Source organism: Anomaloglossus baeobatrachus, chromosome 5 (assembly GCF_048569485.1).
Source record: "Anomaloglossus baeobatrachus isolate aAnoBae1 chromosome 5, aAnoBae1.hap1, whole genome shotgun sequence".
In the NCBI taxonomy this organism is placed as follows: Eukaryota; Metazoa; Chordata; class Amphibia; order Anura; family Aromobatidae; genus Anomaloglossus; species Anomaloglossus baeobatrachus.
In genome coordinates, this window is record NC_134357.1 from 535,214,510 (window position 1) to 535,231,927 (window position 17,418).

The 17,418-nt window shown below is 50.5% G+C and overlaps 1 protein-coding gene across 1 annotated transcript in view; it reads left to right on the forward strand.

Annotated features, from left to right (window-relative positions):
- The window catches only part of LOC142312925 (uncharacterized), a 135,873-nt gene that overhangs the window by 77,891 nt on the left and 40,564 nt on the right, over positions 1–17,418 (forward strand). Inside the window, 1 exon segment of the mRNA XM_075351913.1 lies at positions 1,649–1,674. Within this exon segment, the coding sequence (XP_075208028.1) occupies positions 1,649–1,674 (26 nt within the window).

Sequence of the window (17,418 nt, forward strand, 5' to 3'; positions counted from 1 at the left end):
CCAGTCTCAGCCTCCCTCCAGCCTCCCCCCAGTCTCATCCTCCCTCCAGCCTCCTCCCAGTCTCAGCCTCCCTCCAGCCTTCCCCCAGTCTCAGCCTCCCTCCAGCCTCAGCCTCTTCCCAGTCTCAGCCTCCCTCCAGCCTCCCCCCAGTCTCAGCCTCCCTCCAGCCTCCCCCCAGTCTCAGCCTGTGCCTCCCTCCAGCCTCCCCCCAGTCTCAGCCTCTGCCTCCCTCCTGTCTCAGCCTCTGCCTCCCTCCAGCCTCCCCCCAGTCTCAGCCTCTGCCTCCCAACAGCCTCAGCCTCTGCCTCCCCCCAGTCTCAGCCTCCCTCCACCTCTGCCTCCCTCCAGCCTCCCCCCAGTCTCAGCCTCTGCCTCCCTCCAGCCTCCCCCCAGTTTCATTTAACCTACAATAATTGTACAGGAATCCATAAATTCTTAATCAAAAGTGAATTTTTATTTTTACTCATAATTTTCTCATAATATAATTCAAAGATAGACATAGGACAACAGTTTCGTGAACATCAGGGAATGATAGTATAGCCGCACATATATAAATAAGATGACGATTTCCAAGCAGATGGTGACCAGCACTCATGTATTATATATCAGACTCCAGTATTTATAGACACTAATGCAGGAATTGGTACATATTTAATTCTGTTCTCACACCAGTGTGTTTTCACATGAAAAATATTTCAAATATGACCCCTGTTGTCTAAAGAGACAAAATGATTTTTAATAGTATAGCAACTAAATGTCACACTGGGACCATAGATGGATACCACTTAGCGTTCGAACCCGTATAGTCAGAATAACTGACTCAAATTTACTTCAAATGGTCTTGGTGTAATGACATGCATATATGTATCCATATATGGACCACAAGTGATGTTCCTATCCCTCAAATGGGACCCATAGTATTAAGGTAGTATCTCAAACTTCCATATTTGTGGGCATTCATGCAGAAGTTAGTATATTTTTGATTCTGTTATCATACCAATGTATCTTCACATGAAAGGATCTTATGTAACCCCTTTTATCTAATGAGGCATATGACACATCACACCGGGACCATACATGGACACTATCTATCATACGGACCAGCAAAGTCAAAGTAACTGACCCAAATTAACTTTAATTGATGGTGCCAAGCAATGCATAGGTCCTAAGGTAAAAATACGAAAACACATATGTACCCATATATAGACCACCAATGATATACCTATATCTTAAATGGGGAATTTACTGTCATCTGTGGTTCAGGGTTTGATGGGTATAGCTAGGCAATCGGCCCTGGGTGAGTAAGCTCGCCTTTGCTCTGTGGGAATCTATCTTATTCCAAGGCCGATTGCCTAACTATACCCATCAAACACTGAACCACTGATGACAGTGACCAGGTAACTTGCACCAAACACCTGCCACGGGTGCTTGGTGTATTGTGGCATCCCTAGCTTACTCTGGGTTATCTGAACTGGATTTACTGGGAGTGCAGGGATGTCTGTGAATATAGGAGGATCGTTATCTCTAAACTGATTCGCTCTTTATGTGCATAAGAACTGATAAGTTTATTAGCAAGCACAGACAGTTCACCTGGGCAGTGAATTATCCACCATGAACATCTAACACATTGTATGTCTTTTATCTTCAGAACGTCTCATTCTCATTGACATTGATGTGAGTAGACTTTGGACAGCTGAAAACGGCGGTTTTTAAGGAAGTTTTTGCAAAAATCGAACCAAAATTTTACAACTAAATAAATATATTTCTTAAACCATATACATTTTTACTAATATTGCAGGTTTAGGCCCAGTCTCAGCCTCTGCCTCCCTCCAGCCTCCCCCCAGTCTCAGCCTCTGCCTCCCTCCAGCCTCCCCCCAGTCTCAGCCTCCCTCCAGTCTCAGCCTCCCTCCAGCCTTCCCCCAGTCTCATCCTCCCTCCAGCCTCCCCCCAGTCTCAGCCTCCCTCCAGCCTTCCCCCAGTCTCAGCCTCCCTCCAGCCTCAGCCTCTTCCCAGTCTCAGCCTCCCTCCAGCCTCCCCCCAGTCTCAGCCTCCCTCCAGCCTCCCCCCAGTCTCAGCCTGTGCCTCCCTCCAGCCTCCCCCCAGTCTCAGCCTCTGCCTCCCTCCTGTCTCAGCCTCTGCCTCCCTCCAGCCTCCCCCCAGTCTCAGCCTCTGCCTCCCAACAGCCTCAGCCTCTGCCTCCCACCAGCCTCCCCCCAGTCTCAGCCTCCCTCCGCCTCTGCCTCCCTCCAGCCTCCCTCAGTCTCAGCCTCTGCCTCCCTCCAGTCTCCCCCCAGTCTCAGCATCCCCCCAGTCTCAGCCTCTGCCTCCCTCCAGCCTCCCCCAAGTCTCAGCCTCTGCCTCCCTCTAGCCTCCCCCCAGTCTCAGCCTCCCTCCAGCCTCCCCCCAGTCTCAGCCTCTGCCTCCCTCCAGCCTCCCCCCAGTCTCAGCCTCTCTCCAGCCTCCCCCCAGTTTCAGCCTCTGCCTCCCTCCAGCCTCCCCCCATCTCCAGTCTGCATTAGAGACACCCCCACGCTCCTTATGAATTTTCAGCTCTGCGAGCACTTACCTGATCCAGTGCCTGCCGCCATCTTCCTGGCTCATGTGAGTATCCTCTTCTGACACCGGCTTCCATCGCGTCGTCCTCCGCGGCGTCCTGCTGTGAACTCTGCATGTGACGTCCACACAGCAGTGGACGCAGCACAGAGGAAGGAGCGGATTGGCGTGCGCCTGTGACCCCAGAATTGCAGGCGCCGGCAGTTCCGGGGTCAATCAGCTCCCTGTGCTCGGTGGCCGCAGTTTGTTTGCATTCGTGTCTTAATTGATGCGGACACAAATAAACGGAGGTGCGCCTCTCCCCCCCTCCGGGGGGTAAAAAAAAAAATTAAATATTTTTTTTTTTTTGCTGCCAGAGGGTGCCGCCCCCCGCAACCTGCCGACCCCCGCAACCTGCTGCCCCAGGCACCGGACCACGGGTGCCTAATGGTAAATACGGCCCTGTCCATATACAATAATTTTTTCGTATATAAAAGTATTATTAATAGTTTGGATGACTTCAGCTATGTCTGGTATATGAGTTGTTCTCCAATGTCTTGTCAAGACTGTTTTTGCTATAACCAGAATTTTACACATTAATACTCGGGTCATTGGTGAGAAGGCTTGAAGTCCAATAAACAGAATCGCCATTACTGGATCTGGAGGGATTGGAAATGAGAAAACCTCAGACAACAGCCGGAATACAGATCTCCAGAATCCTGTTACGTTACCTTATTACAGTCCCATAGAGTGTGTTTCAAGGTGACCATACCCCCACAGTCTCACCAGCATTTCGGAGAGGCATTATGATACATTAAGGTGATTCTCACTGGAATGTAATACCATCTTAATAATGCCTTAATAAGGCCAAACAATACTATATAGTAAGCTATGTAAATTGTATGGTAAGGCTTCTGCCTCCTCTATTCTCATCCATGGCATTTTAGCAACTTCCTGAACCCTCTGAGATAGAAATGAAATTTGGGTGGCTATGTAATAGTTCCAGATATTCGGAATGCCAAGGCCACTGGCTTTTTTATCTTTGCTTAGTATCTTTGCCGCTATTCTGGATCTGAGGAATTTCCAGATAAATTATATACCAAGGTAAATCGTGTAAAGTAGATATTATTTGCAAACCTAAATGTCTTACTACTTTTGTTAAAAAATAATTTTATTTGATAATCATTCACAAACATACATAAACAAAAAAATTAAAAAGTAAGGAGGAAGTAAGGAGAAATCTCCCTATCCTATTTCCTTCCTACCGTACGGGGGTCGGCGTCCTAGATCAATGACGCCCCCGTTCAACGATGACTAAGTCCCTATAGTCCGCCCTCCTTAAACAGAATAGTGCACCCCATCTAACAGATAGAAATCTTAGAATTTTATCACCACAGTGAAAATAGTGCACAGTCCAGGATGATTTGAGGTTGCTAATAGTATAGCAAAGAGGTTATGGGATGGGGCTTAGGGGTCGTCAGCTGTTTTGTCAAATCTGTCAGTGTGCTCGAATAGATAGCTGTAAAGCACAGTTTAGATAATTATGCTGTTTAAGAGTATTCAGCACAGAAGTGTGCTCAATTTAAGACAATTTTTGAGACACAATTCATAATAAGGATTATCCACAATTACAAAGATGCCCGACGCGTTTCGCCCATTAACATCTTAATGGTGTAGGGCTCATCAGGGGCTTGAAGACAATTGCTTGATAGACTCCTTATTTTGATATCTGTTAACATATAAAAACATACAGAAAGTCCTTGTTACTGTCACGCTCCCGGTGTCCCAGCAGCCCTCCTTACCCACTGAGCCGGTTCCTGCATCGCACCACCGCTCCATACCCACTGATCCAGTCGTACCTGCATTGCACCACCGCTCTGTACCCACTGATCCAGTCGTACCTGCATTGCACCACCGCTCTGTACCCACTGATCCAGTCGCACCTGCATCGCACCACCGCTCCATACCCACTGATCCAGTCGTACCTGCATTGCACCACCGCTCTGTACCCACTGATCCAGTCGCACCTGCATCGCACCACCGCTCCGTACCCACCGATCCGGCCTCACCGTCATTGCACTGCTCCTTACCCACTGATCCACTCCACGTGTCCACCGGTCATGGCTGCCGCTCGTGCTCTCCTGTGTCCTGCTCCTGGTCTCATGAGTCTGACTCTGAGTATTAGCCTCATGCCTCTGTATAGGACCAGGCCGCGCCCACTCTCCTGGTTTTATGGACCCAGCACACCTGAAGCAGGATGTGACATACGGCTGTGCTGGATATATAAGACTGGCCTTTCCATAGGGGCGTTGCCTGATCAACGTGTCTAGAAGCTTTGTCTTTTGTGCTAGGTGCTCAGGCCCCCTGGTGCCGTGTCCTGTAGACTTCTTGTCTTTGCTCCCTGGTACCTGTGCCTGTCTTCCTTACCGTCCTGAAGAACTTTGTGACTCTGCTGACCTGGTTATACCTGTCCCGGCCACGCCAGTGCTCCGGCTGCCGTGTACCCTGCCCTCCGGTGGGATACTCGGTCCAGTGGATCCACCTCCTGGGCTTACCAGTCCTCCCTGCCCTGACAGTTTGATCAGGCCATGGATCCCGCTGGAGCACAAACATCTGAGCTGGCCGAACTACGCCAGGAACTGGTGCAACAGCGTGACACCTTACACCGGATGCTAAAATTCCTGGCGTCCATGGACTACCGGTTATATACGCTGCAGACCGCTGCCTCGTCTGAGTCCACGCAGCAACCAGTCTCCGGCTCCGAACCAGTTTCCGCCACGGCCTCGCAACTTCGCCTCGCTGCTCCGCCTCGCTATGCAGGGGATCCCAAGTCCTGCCGCGGCTTCTTGAACCAGTGCTCCCTGCATTTCAAGTTGCTTCCTCATTTGTTTGTCTCAGACCAGGCTAAAGTGGCGTTCCTGATGTCGCACTTGGAAGGCGAAGCTCTAGCCTGGATTAACCCCCTGTGGGAGACTGAGGGTCCAATGACCACTAACATCCGGGAATTCCTGCACGCTTTCCGAAGTACATTCGATGAACCCGGACGTACCACCACAGTGACCTCTTCGCTCCTCCGGCTACGCCAAGGGACCCTGACCGTCGGCCAATACGCCATCCAGTTCCGCACGCTCGCCTCTGAGCTGGGCTGGAACAATGAGGCCTTGACGGCGGCCTTTTGGGAAGGACTCTCTGGCCGCGTCAAAGACGAGCTTGCTGGCCGTGACGTTCCACGCACCTTGGACGCTTTAATATCCTTAGCCACCCGGATTGACCTCCGTTTCCAGGAGCGAACCAAAGAGGTATTCCGGGAGAAGCTACCACCCCGTCACGCCTTGTCCCCGCAGAGGCCTACCGCTCCTTTGCCCCTGCCTTCCTGTGACATGTTCCCGGAACCCATGCAAATTGACCGACTGAACCAAGCCAAGCAACGCCGTGCAGAACGGCTCGCCCTGGGCCTGTGCTTCTATTGTGGAGACGGGTCACACATGCTTCGGGCATGCCCTGAGAAACCTGGTAGACCCCAGGCCCAAGGGATGGTGGGAACCGCTACCCTTGGCACCGGAATCCCCTCCGTTCCACTTACACAGACTGTCCAGGTGACGACGAAGAAGACCAGGTTCACAGCAGAGGCCCACATCGATTCTGGGGCGGCGGGTAATTTCATACACCAGTCTGCAGTGGACCGATACCAAGTACCTGTGATCCCGCTTGCCAAGCCCCTCTGGTTCGCCTCCGTGGACGGCAAACTGCTATACGAACCTGTCCGATATACCACTGAACCAGTAAGACTCCAGGTTGGCACATTGCATACTGAGACCATCACCTTCTTTGTGATCCCAAGGATGGCTCCTGAGCTCCTGTTGGGCCTGCCCTGGCTTCAACTTCATGACCCTGCCATTAGTTGGCACTCTGGCGCTATTAACCGCTGGGGGTCCTCGTGTCATGACCACTGCCTACAGCCCGTTCCTCGGCCCCTGTCACCCGAGCCTGCTATGCCGCAGGAAGAAGAAGAGGCGACGACTCAGTCCAGCGGTGTACCACAGCTCCTGGCACTTGTGCCTGTGGTGCCACCGGATCCAGAAGCACAGTCGACGCAGTCCAGCGTCGTTCCACCATCCCTGGCACTTGAGACTTTGATGCCCCCTGCTACTGAGGATGACACACCTTCCTGTACCCGGTCCGAGACGCCCGAACCGGTCGCCCACGACTCCAGTCCTGCTTCTGACTGTCTTCCCTTATCCGTTGCCTCCGTTGCCGCTGACTTGGGTTCTCCGATACGGGACATAGTGGCCATGAAAACGGTCCGGGGTAGGCAGTCCTTCCTGGTCGATTGGGTGGATTGCGGCCCCGAGGCTCGGTCCTGGTTGTCCCGGAAGTACGTTGCTGCCCCTCTTCGGCGCGCCTACATGTCCCGGCCGCGGGGAGGGGGGCTTCAAGGGGGGGGTACTGTCACGCTCCCGGTGTCCCAGCAGCCCTCCTTACCCACTGAGCCGGTTCCTGCATCGCACCACCGCTCCATACCCACTGATCCAGTCGTACCTGCATTGCACCACCGCTCTGTACCCACTGATCCAGTCGTACCTGCATTGCACCACCGCTCTGTACCCACTGATCCAGTCGCACCTGCATCGCACCACCGCTCCATACCCACTGATCCAGTCGTACCTGCATTGCACCACCGCTCTGTACCCACTGATCCAGTCGCACCTGCATCGCACCACCGCTCCGTACCCACCGATCCGGCCTCACCGTCATTGCACTGCTCCTTACCCACTGATCCACTCCACGTGTCCACCGGTCATGGCTGCCGCTCGTGCTCTCCTGTGTCCTGCTCCTGGTCTCATGAGTCTGACTCTGAGTATTAGCCTCATGCCTCTGTATAGGACCAGGCCGCGCCCACTCTCCTGGTTTTATGGACCCAGCACACCTGAAGCAGGATGTGACATACGGCTGTGCTGGATATATAAGACTGGCCTTTCCATAGGGGCGTTGCCTGATCAACGTGTCTAGAAGCTTTGTCTTTTGTGCTAGGTGCTCAGGCCCCCTGGTGCCGTGTCCTGTAGACTTCTTGTCTTTGCTCCCTGGTACCTGTGCCTGTCTTCCTTACCGTCCTGAAGAACTTTGTGACTCTGCTGACCTGGTTATACCTGTCCCGGCCACGCCAGTGCTCCGGCTGCCGTGTACCCTGCCCCCCGGTGGGATACTCGGTCCAGTGGATCCACCTCCTGGGCTTACCAGTCCTCCCTGCCCTGACAGTTACCTATATGTGCAGTAACCCCTTTCCACTATAGTGTACTTTTATATATACTGACCGGAGTGAGTACGGTCCTATTGGTCACTGGGCTAGCGACAGGGATATTATGATCCTAGGATCCAACTGGTACCTCATCTGGATGATCATCTGTGTATATATATACACGTATCATTCAATATGTTGAATAGTATCATATCTTATCCTGTCTCATATCTTTAACCATGGGAAAAGCATCCTCTTAAGGGCAACGATGTAAAAGGATACTAAGATATGCATTAAAAGGACATGTTGTCTATATCCATACTTAGGTACCTAATAGTAGTCCACAATACAGGCAAGACAGATCATAGGTTACCTTATTGCATTTGAACTCAAAACAACATAGTTGCCACTTGAGGGGTATTGTGTAACACGACCACCATAATCAGCAAGGCAGCCAACCTGTCAAAAGCCCGAGGGAACCAGTCATCATATTTGTCCCCCACGGACTGTATCTCACTACATCTCGTTAGTTCAAAAAGAAAAATACCTTAAGGATGTATGCGGGTAGTAGAATTCATCCCCAAGATGGATAAACCTCCATATGTAGTCAGGGGTTACAGTAAACACGACAAAGATCCTAAATATAAAATGAATCTGCATTAACCCTATGTCCTCATGCACATTCCTTGATTATAACCAAAGTAGGAGCATACCTAGTTGCTGACCACAGCAGGAGCAGCCGTTTATAACATGCAGTGGTGACCTCAGCAAACCGATTATCTAGTAATAAATGCCTTTGGTTTTCAGAATTATGCCCTCAGACCTCTATACCAGGATCAATCTCCATACATAGTCATGGCTCACAGTGTATAGGACCCAAACCTAGGCACAAGGAGAAACTTAATTACCCCTCTATCACCATGCTAATCGTTAATTTATATACAGTGAGGAGGCATACCTGATTGCTAACCCCAAATGGAGCAATCGTTTATGTTAGATAATAATGACAGCAAGTAAGGTATCTAATAAAGAAAATAACTCACGTTCTGGAATCATATTCTCAAAGCCCAAGGAATATGGGTCCTACCTTACGTCCGTCTGCGTGGAATATAGGTCCTGAACTGGTACAGCAGAGCCATTCCTGCAGCGGTTCCCGGTTTTTAAATGAATTATTGGCGCCATGCTAAAGAGAAACCGGAAGTGACGTTACGCCTCATCTTCCCTATAGTAAATGTAAGGGGGAGGTGATCACATTTACTCGTCACGTGGTCGGGTGAGGCGCATCTAATAATGGCCTCCCCTGAACCCGTGATATTGGTTCCTAGTCGCTTTTGCGAATATCACGTTCCGTGTTAGCGCATGCGCTGTAGTACTATACATTAGTAATCTAGTGTTGGGAAAAAGAAACCGGAAATGACGTTACGCTTCAGCCTAGCCTATGCTGAATGCCAGGGGGAGGTGATTTTACTTACTGGTCACATGGTCGGGTGAGGTACACCTAATAATGACCTCCCCTAGATGCGTGATACTGGTTCCTAGTCATTTTTAATAGTATCACGTTCCGTGTTAGCGCATGCGCAGTAGTGCTCTAGATCAATAATATAGCGTTAGGGACCAATGCCAGCACGGCTGTGGTACAGGGCAATTGTTAATTAAATAAGGTCGCTTCCGTTACCGACGGTGATATGCTCAAATTTGACAGTGTATGTATTCTACCATGAGGTATATATTCCAAGGGATGAACAAGTGGACCAATATGAGTTCCCTGACATTAGAAATAACGTAACAATGTACTGGGGGTTACTTATTCTAGCAACAAGGACCAAGCACACACACATTTATGTATGTTATCATCCAGATTCTGATAATAGCATATTTTTTCATGGCTCTAACTGGTTTTTAGAGTAATAATACAGGGGGGGGAGTTGTCTACTACAGACCTAGTATCCCACAAAAAATTGGGTGGCTCGGAATTATTTGTCTAAATAAAAGGCGTATAGCTAATATGTTCATTAAGACCATCTGGATGCACCGAGGCCATCCAAAAGATCCACCTCGCTTCTCTCTGCAGAAGAAGGGTATTCCAATCCCCTTTTCTTACAGGTTCTGGTATCGTCTCAATGGATGAGAACTTAATCTCATCCGTCTGGCCTGCATGTACCATATTGATGTGTCGGGCTATCGGCGTATCACGTTGGTTACGTATATCACCAAGATGTTCTCCTATCCGAACCCTGAACTCTCGTTTAGTTTTTCCTACATAGTTCTTGGGGCATCCACAACTAAATAGGTATATGACTTCTTGAGTTTTACAATTGGCGAAACTCCTATTCTTACATATTCTCCCCGTTTTAGCACTTTGGAACTCTCTTGATGGTAGAATAAACCTGCAAAATTTGCAGGTTCCACATTTGAAGGTTCTATTTTCACGTGTCGTTAGCCACATACTCCCAGTGTTCTCAGGGGCTTCATAGTGACTTTTTACTACAAAATCCTTTAGATTGCGGCCTCTACGGAAGGTTACCGAAGGGTAGGGGAGAATGTTGTCTTTAATATCGGGGTCCTGTTTAAGGATTCCCCAATATTTTCTAAGAATTTTCATCACTTGAGCATTCTGGTCGTCAAATGTCCCAACCAATCTAGTCTTTCCTCCTAGTTTTTCTTCATGTTTTGTATTAAGTAATTCATGTCTATCTCTACCTGCCGCAAAATTGAAGGCTTGATGAATCACTTTCTCCGGGTATCCCCTATCGAGGAATCTCCTACTAAGTTGGGATGCCTGCCTCTTGAACTCATAATTGTCCGAACAGTTCCTGCGCACTCTAAGGAACTGTCCTTTTGGTATTCCTTTCTTCAAATTGATTGGATGATAGCTATTCCATTGGAGAAAATTGTTTGTAGCGCTGGGTTTCCTATATAGGGTAGTTTGTAAGCTCCCGTCCGTTTCTTTTTTTATATAGATGTCCAGGAAGGCGATCTTGTCAATTCCAATTTCATATGTGAATCTCAAACCAATCTGATTATTGTTCAATTCCTTCACAAATTCCTTAACCCCTTCACGACCTTTGACGGATCTAGCCGTCATGGTGCCCTGGTACTTAAAGACCCATGACGGCTAGATCCGTCATGGCGAAATCGCGGCCCCAGAGCACCGGGCACCGCGATCGGTTTTAAAAAACTGTAGATTCGGGAAGGAGAGGACTTGTACCTGACCTCAGGAGGGGTGGTGTCTCCTTCCCGGACCTACGGAGGCTGTGATTGGCTGAACGGCGTTCGTCAGCCAATCACAGCCAGTGTTATGTTTCAGCCATTGAAAATGGCTGAAGCATTGCAATCCAGCTATGTCAGTGCTGCTGCAGCACTGGCCATTGGCTGGAGCTCAGTGAGCTTTACTGCACCCGCCCCCAGCTCTGATTGGAGAGATCGGCCTTGTGACCGATTTCTCCAAGCAGCACCGTGCCTCTGGAACCGGGTGAGCTCGCTGTAGGAGATCGCTCTCCTTAGCTTCTCCCTCCGTGGAATCTGAGGAGAGCGATCCCTGCAGGCGCCCATCTGTGAGTCACAGCCCTCGATCCACCGCTGCCCTGCTCCATGTGCTTCGCCCCCTGCTCTCCCGCTGCGCTCCTGCATGTGACGCCGCTACTCAGCAGTAAGAGCAAGCGGCGTCAGATGCAGGGGGTGGCGCAGCGGGAGGAGAGCGTCACGGCGGCCGCTGCACTCGCCCCATCTGCTGCTCCACCGCCCCAGCATCTGCCGCTCCCCTCTCCCCATCAGTCACTGCCCTCGCCCCATCTGCTGCTCCACCGCCCCAGCATCTGCCGCTCCCCTCTCCCCATCAGTCACTGCCCTCGCCCCATCTGCTGCTCCACCGCCCAGCATCTGCCGCTCCCCTCTCCCCATCAGTCACTGCTCTCGCCCCATCTGCTGCTCCACCGCCCAGCATCTGCCGCTCCCCTCTCCCCATCAGTCACTGCTCTCGCCCCATCTGCTGCTCCACCGCCCAGCATCTGCCGCTCCCCTCTCCCCATCAGTCACTGCTCTCGCCCCATCTGCTGCTCCACCGCCCCAGCATCTGCCGCTCCCCTCTCCCCATCAGTCACTGCTCTCGCCCCATCTGCTGCTCCACTGCCCCAGCATCTGCCGCTCCCCTCTCCCCATCAGTCACTGCTCTCGCCCCATCTGCTGCTCCACCGCCCAGCATCTGCCGCTCCCCTCTCCCCATCAGTCACTGCTCTCGCCCCATCTGCCGCTCCACCGCCCCAGCATCTGCCGCTCCCCTCTCCCCATCAGTCACTGCTCTCGCCCCATCTGCTGCTCCACCGCCCCTGCATCTGCCGCTCCCCTCTCCCCATCAGTCACTGCTCTCGCCCCATCTGCTGCTCCACCGCCCAGCATCTGCCGCTCCCCTCTCCCCATCAGTCACTGCTCTCGCCCCATCTGCTGCTCCACCGCCCAGCATCTGCCGCTCCCCTCTCCCCATCAGTCACTGCTCTCGCCCCATCTGCTGCTCCACCGCCCAGCATCTGCCGCTCCCCTCTCCCCATCAGTCACTGCTCTCGCCCCATCTGCTGCTCCACCGCCCAGCATCTGCCGCTCCCCTCTCCCCATCAGTCACTGCTCTCGCCCCATCTGCTGCTCCACCGCCCAGCATCTGCCGCTCCCCTCTCCCCATCAGTCACTGCTCTCGCCCCATCTGCTGCTCCACCGCCCCAGCATCTGCCGCTCCCCTCTCCCCATCAGTCACTGCTCTCGCCCCATCTGCTGCTCCACCGCCCCAGCATCTGCCGCTCCCCTCTCCCCATCAGTCACTGCTCTCGCCCCATCTGCTGCTCCACCGCCCCAGCATCTGCCGCTCCCCTCTCCCCATCAGTCACTGCTCTCGCCCCATCTGCTGCTCCACCGCCCAGCATCTGCCGCTCCTCTCTCCCCATCAGTCACTGCTCTCGCCCCATCTGCTGCTCCACCGCCCCTGCATCTGCCGCTACCCTCTCCCCATCAGTCACTGCTCTCGCCCCATCTGCTGCTCCACCGCCCAGCATCTGCCGCTCCCCTCTCCCCATCAGTCACTGCTCTCGCCCCATCTGCTGCTCCACCGCCCCAGCATCTGCCGCTCCCCTCTCCCCATCAGTCACTGCTCTCGCCCCATCTGCTGCTCCACCGCCCCTGCATCTGCCGCTCCCCTCTCCCCATCAGCCACTGCTCTCTCCCCATCTGCCGCTCCACAGCCCCTGCATCTGCCGCTCCACCGCCCCAGCATCTGCCGCTCCACTCTCCCCTGCATCTGCAGCTCCACTCTCCCCTGCATCTGCCGCTCCACTCTCCCCTGCATCTGCCGCTGCACTCCCCAGCATCTGCCGCTGCACTCCCCAGCATCTGCCGCCGCACTCTCCCCATCAGTCGCCGCACTCTCCCCATCAGCCGCTCCACCGCCCCCGCATCAGGCGCCGCACTCTCCCCATCAGCTGCTCCACCGCCCCTGCATCTGCCGCCGCACTCTCCCCATCTGCCGCCGCACTCTCCCAATCAGCCACAGTTCTCTCCCCATCTGCCGCTGCGCCCCTGCATCAGCCACCTCACTCCCCCATCAGCCTCTGCGCCCCTGCATCTGCCACCTCACTCCCCCATCAGCCTCTGCGCCCCTGCATCTGCCACCTCACTCCCCCATCAGCCTCTGCCCCCTCCCTGATCTGCTGCCTGCTCTCTCTCATCCCCTTAATCCTCTGCCCCCTCCCCCCCCCCCTCCCGGATCTGCTGCAATCCTGCTGCCTAGATCCATTCTGTAAGGTAGCTATCCCCAATCTCACCTCCCACTCCCCTTCCACCCTTCCCCTCGCCCCCCCTTCCTCCGCCACTCCTGCATCCGTTGTGCCCTCACCCATCCTCCACCGCTCCTCCATCCGCCACGCCCTCCCATCCTCCGCTGTGCCCCCTCACCCATCCTCCGCCGCTCCTCCATCCGCCGCGCCCTCTCCCATCCTCCACCGCGCCCCCTCTCCCATCTTCCGCCGCCCCCTCTCCTATCCTCCGCCGCGCCCCCTCACCCATCCTCCGCCGCTCCTGCATCCGTTGCGCCCTTCTATCCTCCATCCATCTTTTTTCCATCCCACCTAGTCCCCCCCTTTTTGCAGCACATCCATGCGTTCGTCCTAATTTTTTTTTCTGTAAACTAAGAAAGAAATACAAATAAACTTAGTTTAGGGCCAGTAAAATTATACTGTAGTAATCATCAACTACAGTATTTTTTACTGAATATTGTAAGGGTCAGCCCAGTGCCACACATGAGAGCGATGCTCGAGTCTCACACCGCATCATCCAGCACGGTCGCTCTCTTCCAGACAGGAGTGTGCGGCTGTGTCGGGTGATGTGATGCGAGATTTGTGCATTGCTCTCACGTGTGGCACTTGCCTTAGTGTCAGTTGCAGGTGCATATATTTTTTTTTTTTTTACTGACGTCTGTATTTTTTATTATGCCAAACTAATATTTCTTTGTATTGGGGGGGGTCTAGTTTCCAACATGGGGTCACATGTGGGGGAGCTCCACTGTTTGGGCACATCAGGGGGCTCTCCAAACACGACATGGTGCGGCTAACGATTCCAGCTAATTTTCCATTTAAAAAGTCAAATGACGCTCCTTTCCTCTGGAGCTCTGCCGTGTGCCCAAACAGTGTTTTTCTGCCATATATGAAGTATCAGCGTACTCAGAACAAATTGCCCAACAAATTTTGCGGTCCACTTTATCCTGTTACCCCTGTACAAATGAAAAAATGGAGCCTAAAATAACATTTTGTGGAAAAAAAAGTACTTTTTTGTTTTTATGCCTCAATGTATGAAGCACGTGAGGGTTCAAAGTGCTCATTACCCATGTAGATTTATGCCATGGGGGTTTAGTTTCCAAAATGAGGTCACTTGTGGGGGAGCTACATTGTTTAGGCACCTCAGGGGGTCTCCAAATGCAACATGGCGTACGCTAATAATTCCAACTAATTTTGCTGTGAAATGGCGCTCCTTCTCTTCTGAGCCCCGCTGTGTGCCCAGACAATTACTTTCCACCACATATGAGGTATCTGTGTACTCAGGAGAAATTGCACAATACATTGTATGGTGCATTTTTTCCTGATACCCTTGTGGAAAAAAAGCTACCTGGTTGAAATAACAATTTCATGGTAAAAAAAAAATATATATATTTTCACGGCTGAACGTTCTTAACTTTTGTGAAACCTCCAGGGGTTCAAAGTGTTCAGTAAACATCTAGATAAATTCAATGAGGGGTCTAGTTTCCAAAATGGGGTCACTTGTGGGGGAGCTCCATTGTTTAGGCACCTCAGGGGGTCTCCAAACACAACATGGCATCCACTAACGATTCCAGACAATTTTGCGTTTGAAAAGTCAATTGTCGCACCTTGCCTTCCGAGCCCTGCTGTGCGCCCAAACATTTGATTTCCACCACATATGAGGTATCTGTGTACTCAGGAGAACATGCACAATACATTTTATGTTGCAATTTTTCCTGATACCCTTGTGAAAAAAAAAGCTACCTGGTTGAAGTAACAATTTCGTGGTAATTTTTTTTTTTATTTTCATTGCCCAAAGTTATTAACTTTTGTGAAGCCCCCAGAGGTTCAAAGTGCTCAATAAACATCTAGATAAATTCCATGAGGGGTCTAGTTTCCAAAATGGGGTCACTTGTGGGGGAGCTCCATTGTTTAGGAACCTCAGGGGGTCTCCAAACGCAACATCACATCTGCTAATTATTCCAGACAATTTTGCTTTCAAAAATTCAAATGATGCTCCTTCTCTTCCGAGCCTTGCCGTGCGCCAAAACAATTGATTTTCCCCACATATGAGATATCGGTGTACTCAGGAGAAATTGCACAATTAATTTTATGGTGCATTTTTCCTGATACCCTTGTGAAAATGCTAAATTTTATGGCTAAAGTAACATTTTTGTGTAAAAAAGTAAAATTTTCATTTTTTCCTTCCACATTGCTTTGGTTGCTGTAAAGCTCCTAAAGGGTTAATAAACTTCTTGGATGTAGTTTTGAGCAGTGTGAGGGGTGCAGATTTTAGAATGGGGTCACTTTTGGGTATTTTCTGTCACCTAGGCCTCTCAAAGTCACTCCAAATGTGATGTGGTACCTAAAAAAATTTTTTTGTAAATTTTGTTGGAAAAATGAAAAATTGCTGATGAACTTTGAACCCTTCTAACTTCCTAACGGAAAAAAAATTTGTTTCGAAAATTGCGCTGGTGTAAAGTAGACAAGTGGGAAATGTTACATAGTAACTATTTTGTGTGACATATCTCACAGATTTATGGGCATAAAATTTCAAATTTTGAAAATTGCGAAATTTTCAAAATGTTCGCCAAATTTCCAAACTTTTCACACATAAACGCAAAAAATATCGGCCTAAATTTACAATTGACATGAAGTACAATATGTCACGAAAAAACAATCTCAGAATCGCCAGGATCCGTTGAAGCGTTCCAGAGTTATAACCTGTCAAACTGACACTGGTCAGAAATGTAAAAAATGGCCGGGTCTTTAAGGTGAAAACAGGCTGGGGGCTGAAGGGGTTAAAGGACTGGATACTTCCGGTCCATACTACCAGAATGTCGTCAATATAACGACCCCATAGTATAATTTGTGAGCTGTGGTTGTCCCCATCGTCCCTAAAGACAATGGTGTTCTCCCACCAACCCAGGAGCAGGTTCGCGTACGTGGGGGCACATGGGCTCCCCATCGCTGTGCCCCTGAGTTGGTGGTAGAACTTGGAATTGAACAAGAACGCGTTCCTGGTAAGAACAAACTGTAAGAGTTCTCCTATAAATTTATTATGAGCAGCAAATTGATTACCTCTCATACTTAAGAAATAATTAACTGCTTCTAACCCTTTGTCATGAGTGATGCTGGTATATAGTGATTCCACATCAATCGAAGCGAGGATCATGTTATCACTTAGAGTGATGTCTTCAATTTTAGCAAGTAAGTCCAAGGTATCTCGTATGTAGGAAGGTAGAGTGGTAACGAAAGGTCTCAAAATTTGGTCAATATAAGTACTACAGTTTTGGGTTATTGAATCTATCCCTGAGACTATGGGCCTGCCTCGTATGGGATTAGTCCCTTTGTGAATTTTTGGGATGGAATAAAAAGTTGCCAGTTTAGGGAAGCGTGGAAGTAGAAACTCATACTCATTGATAGAGATGAGTTTCTGTTGTTTTGCCAGGTCCAAAATCTGTTTAAGTTGTACAAGATATTGGGGGGTGGGATCTGTTCTCAGCTGCTCATAGGATTTATGATCCCTCAAGAGCTGGGTGCACATCTGTACATAAGTGACCCGATCCAGGATCACTATGTTACCCCCTTTGTCTGAGGGTTTGATTATGATGTTGTTATTCGATTCTAGGGAACGTATGGCATTCCTCTCCTCTTGTGTAATATTGGATACACTAGCGTTCTTTTTAGGTTGTATGTTCTTGACCTCGTCTGTTACTATACTACAAAATAGGTCAAGGTTAGCATAGTCACCGATTGGGGGACTCTTTTTGCTTTTATTTTTAAGAGTCGAGAAAGGTCCCGCCCCTATTTCACGTATTCCCTCATTTTCTAATTCAATTAAGGTATCAATATCCTCCAACATATCCCTTGACACCC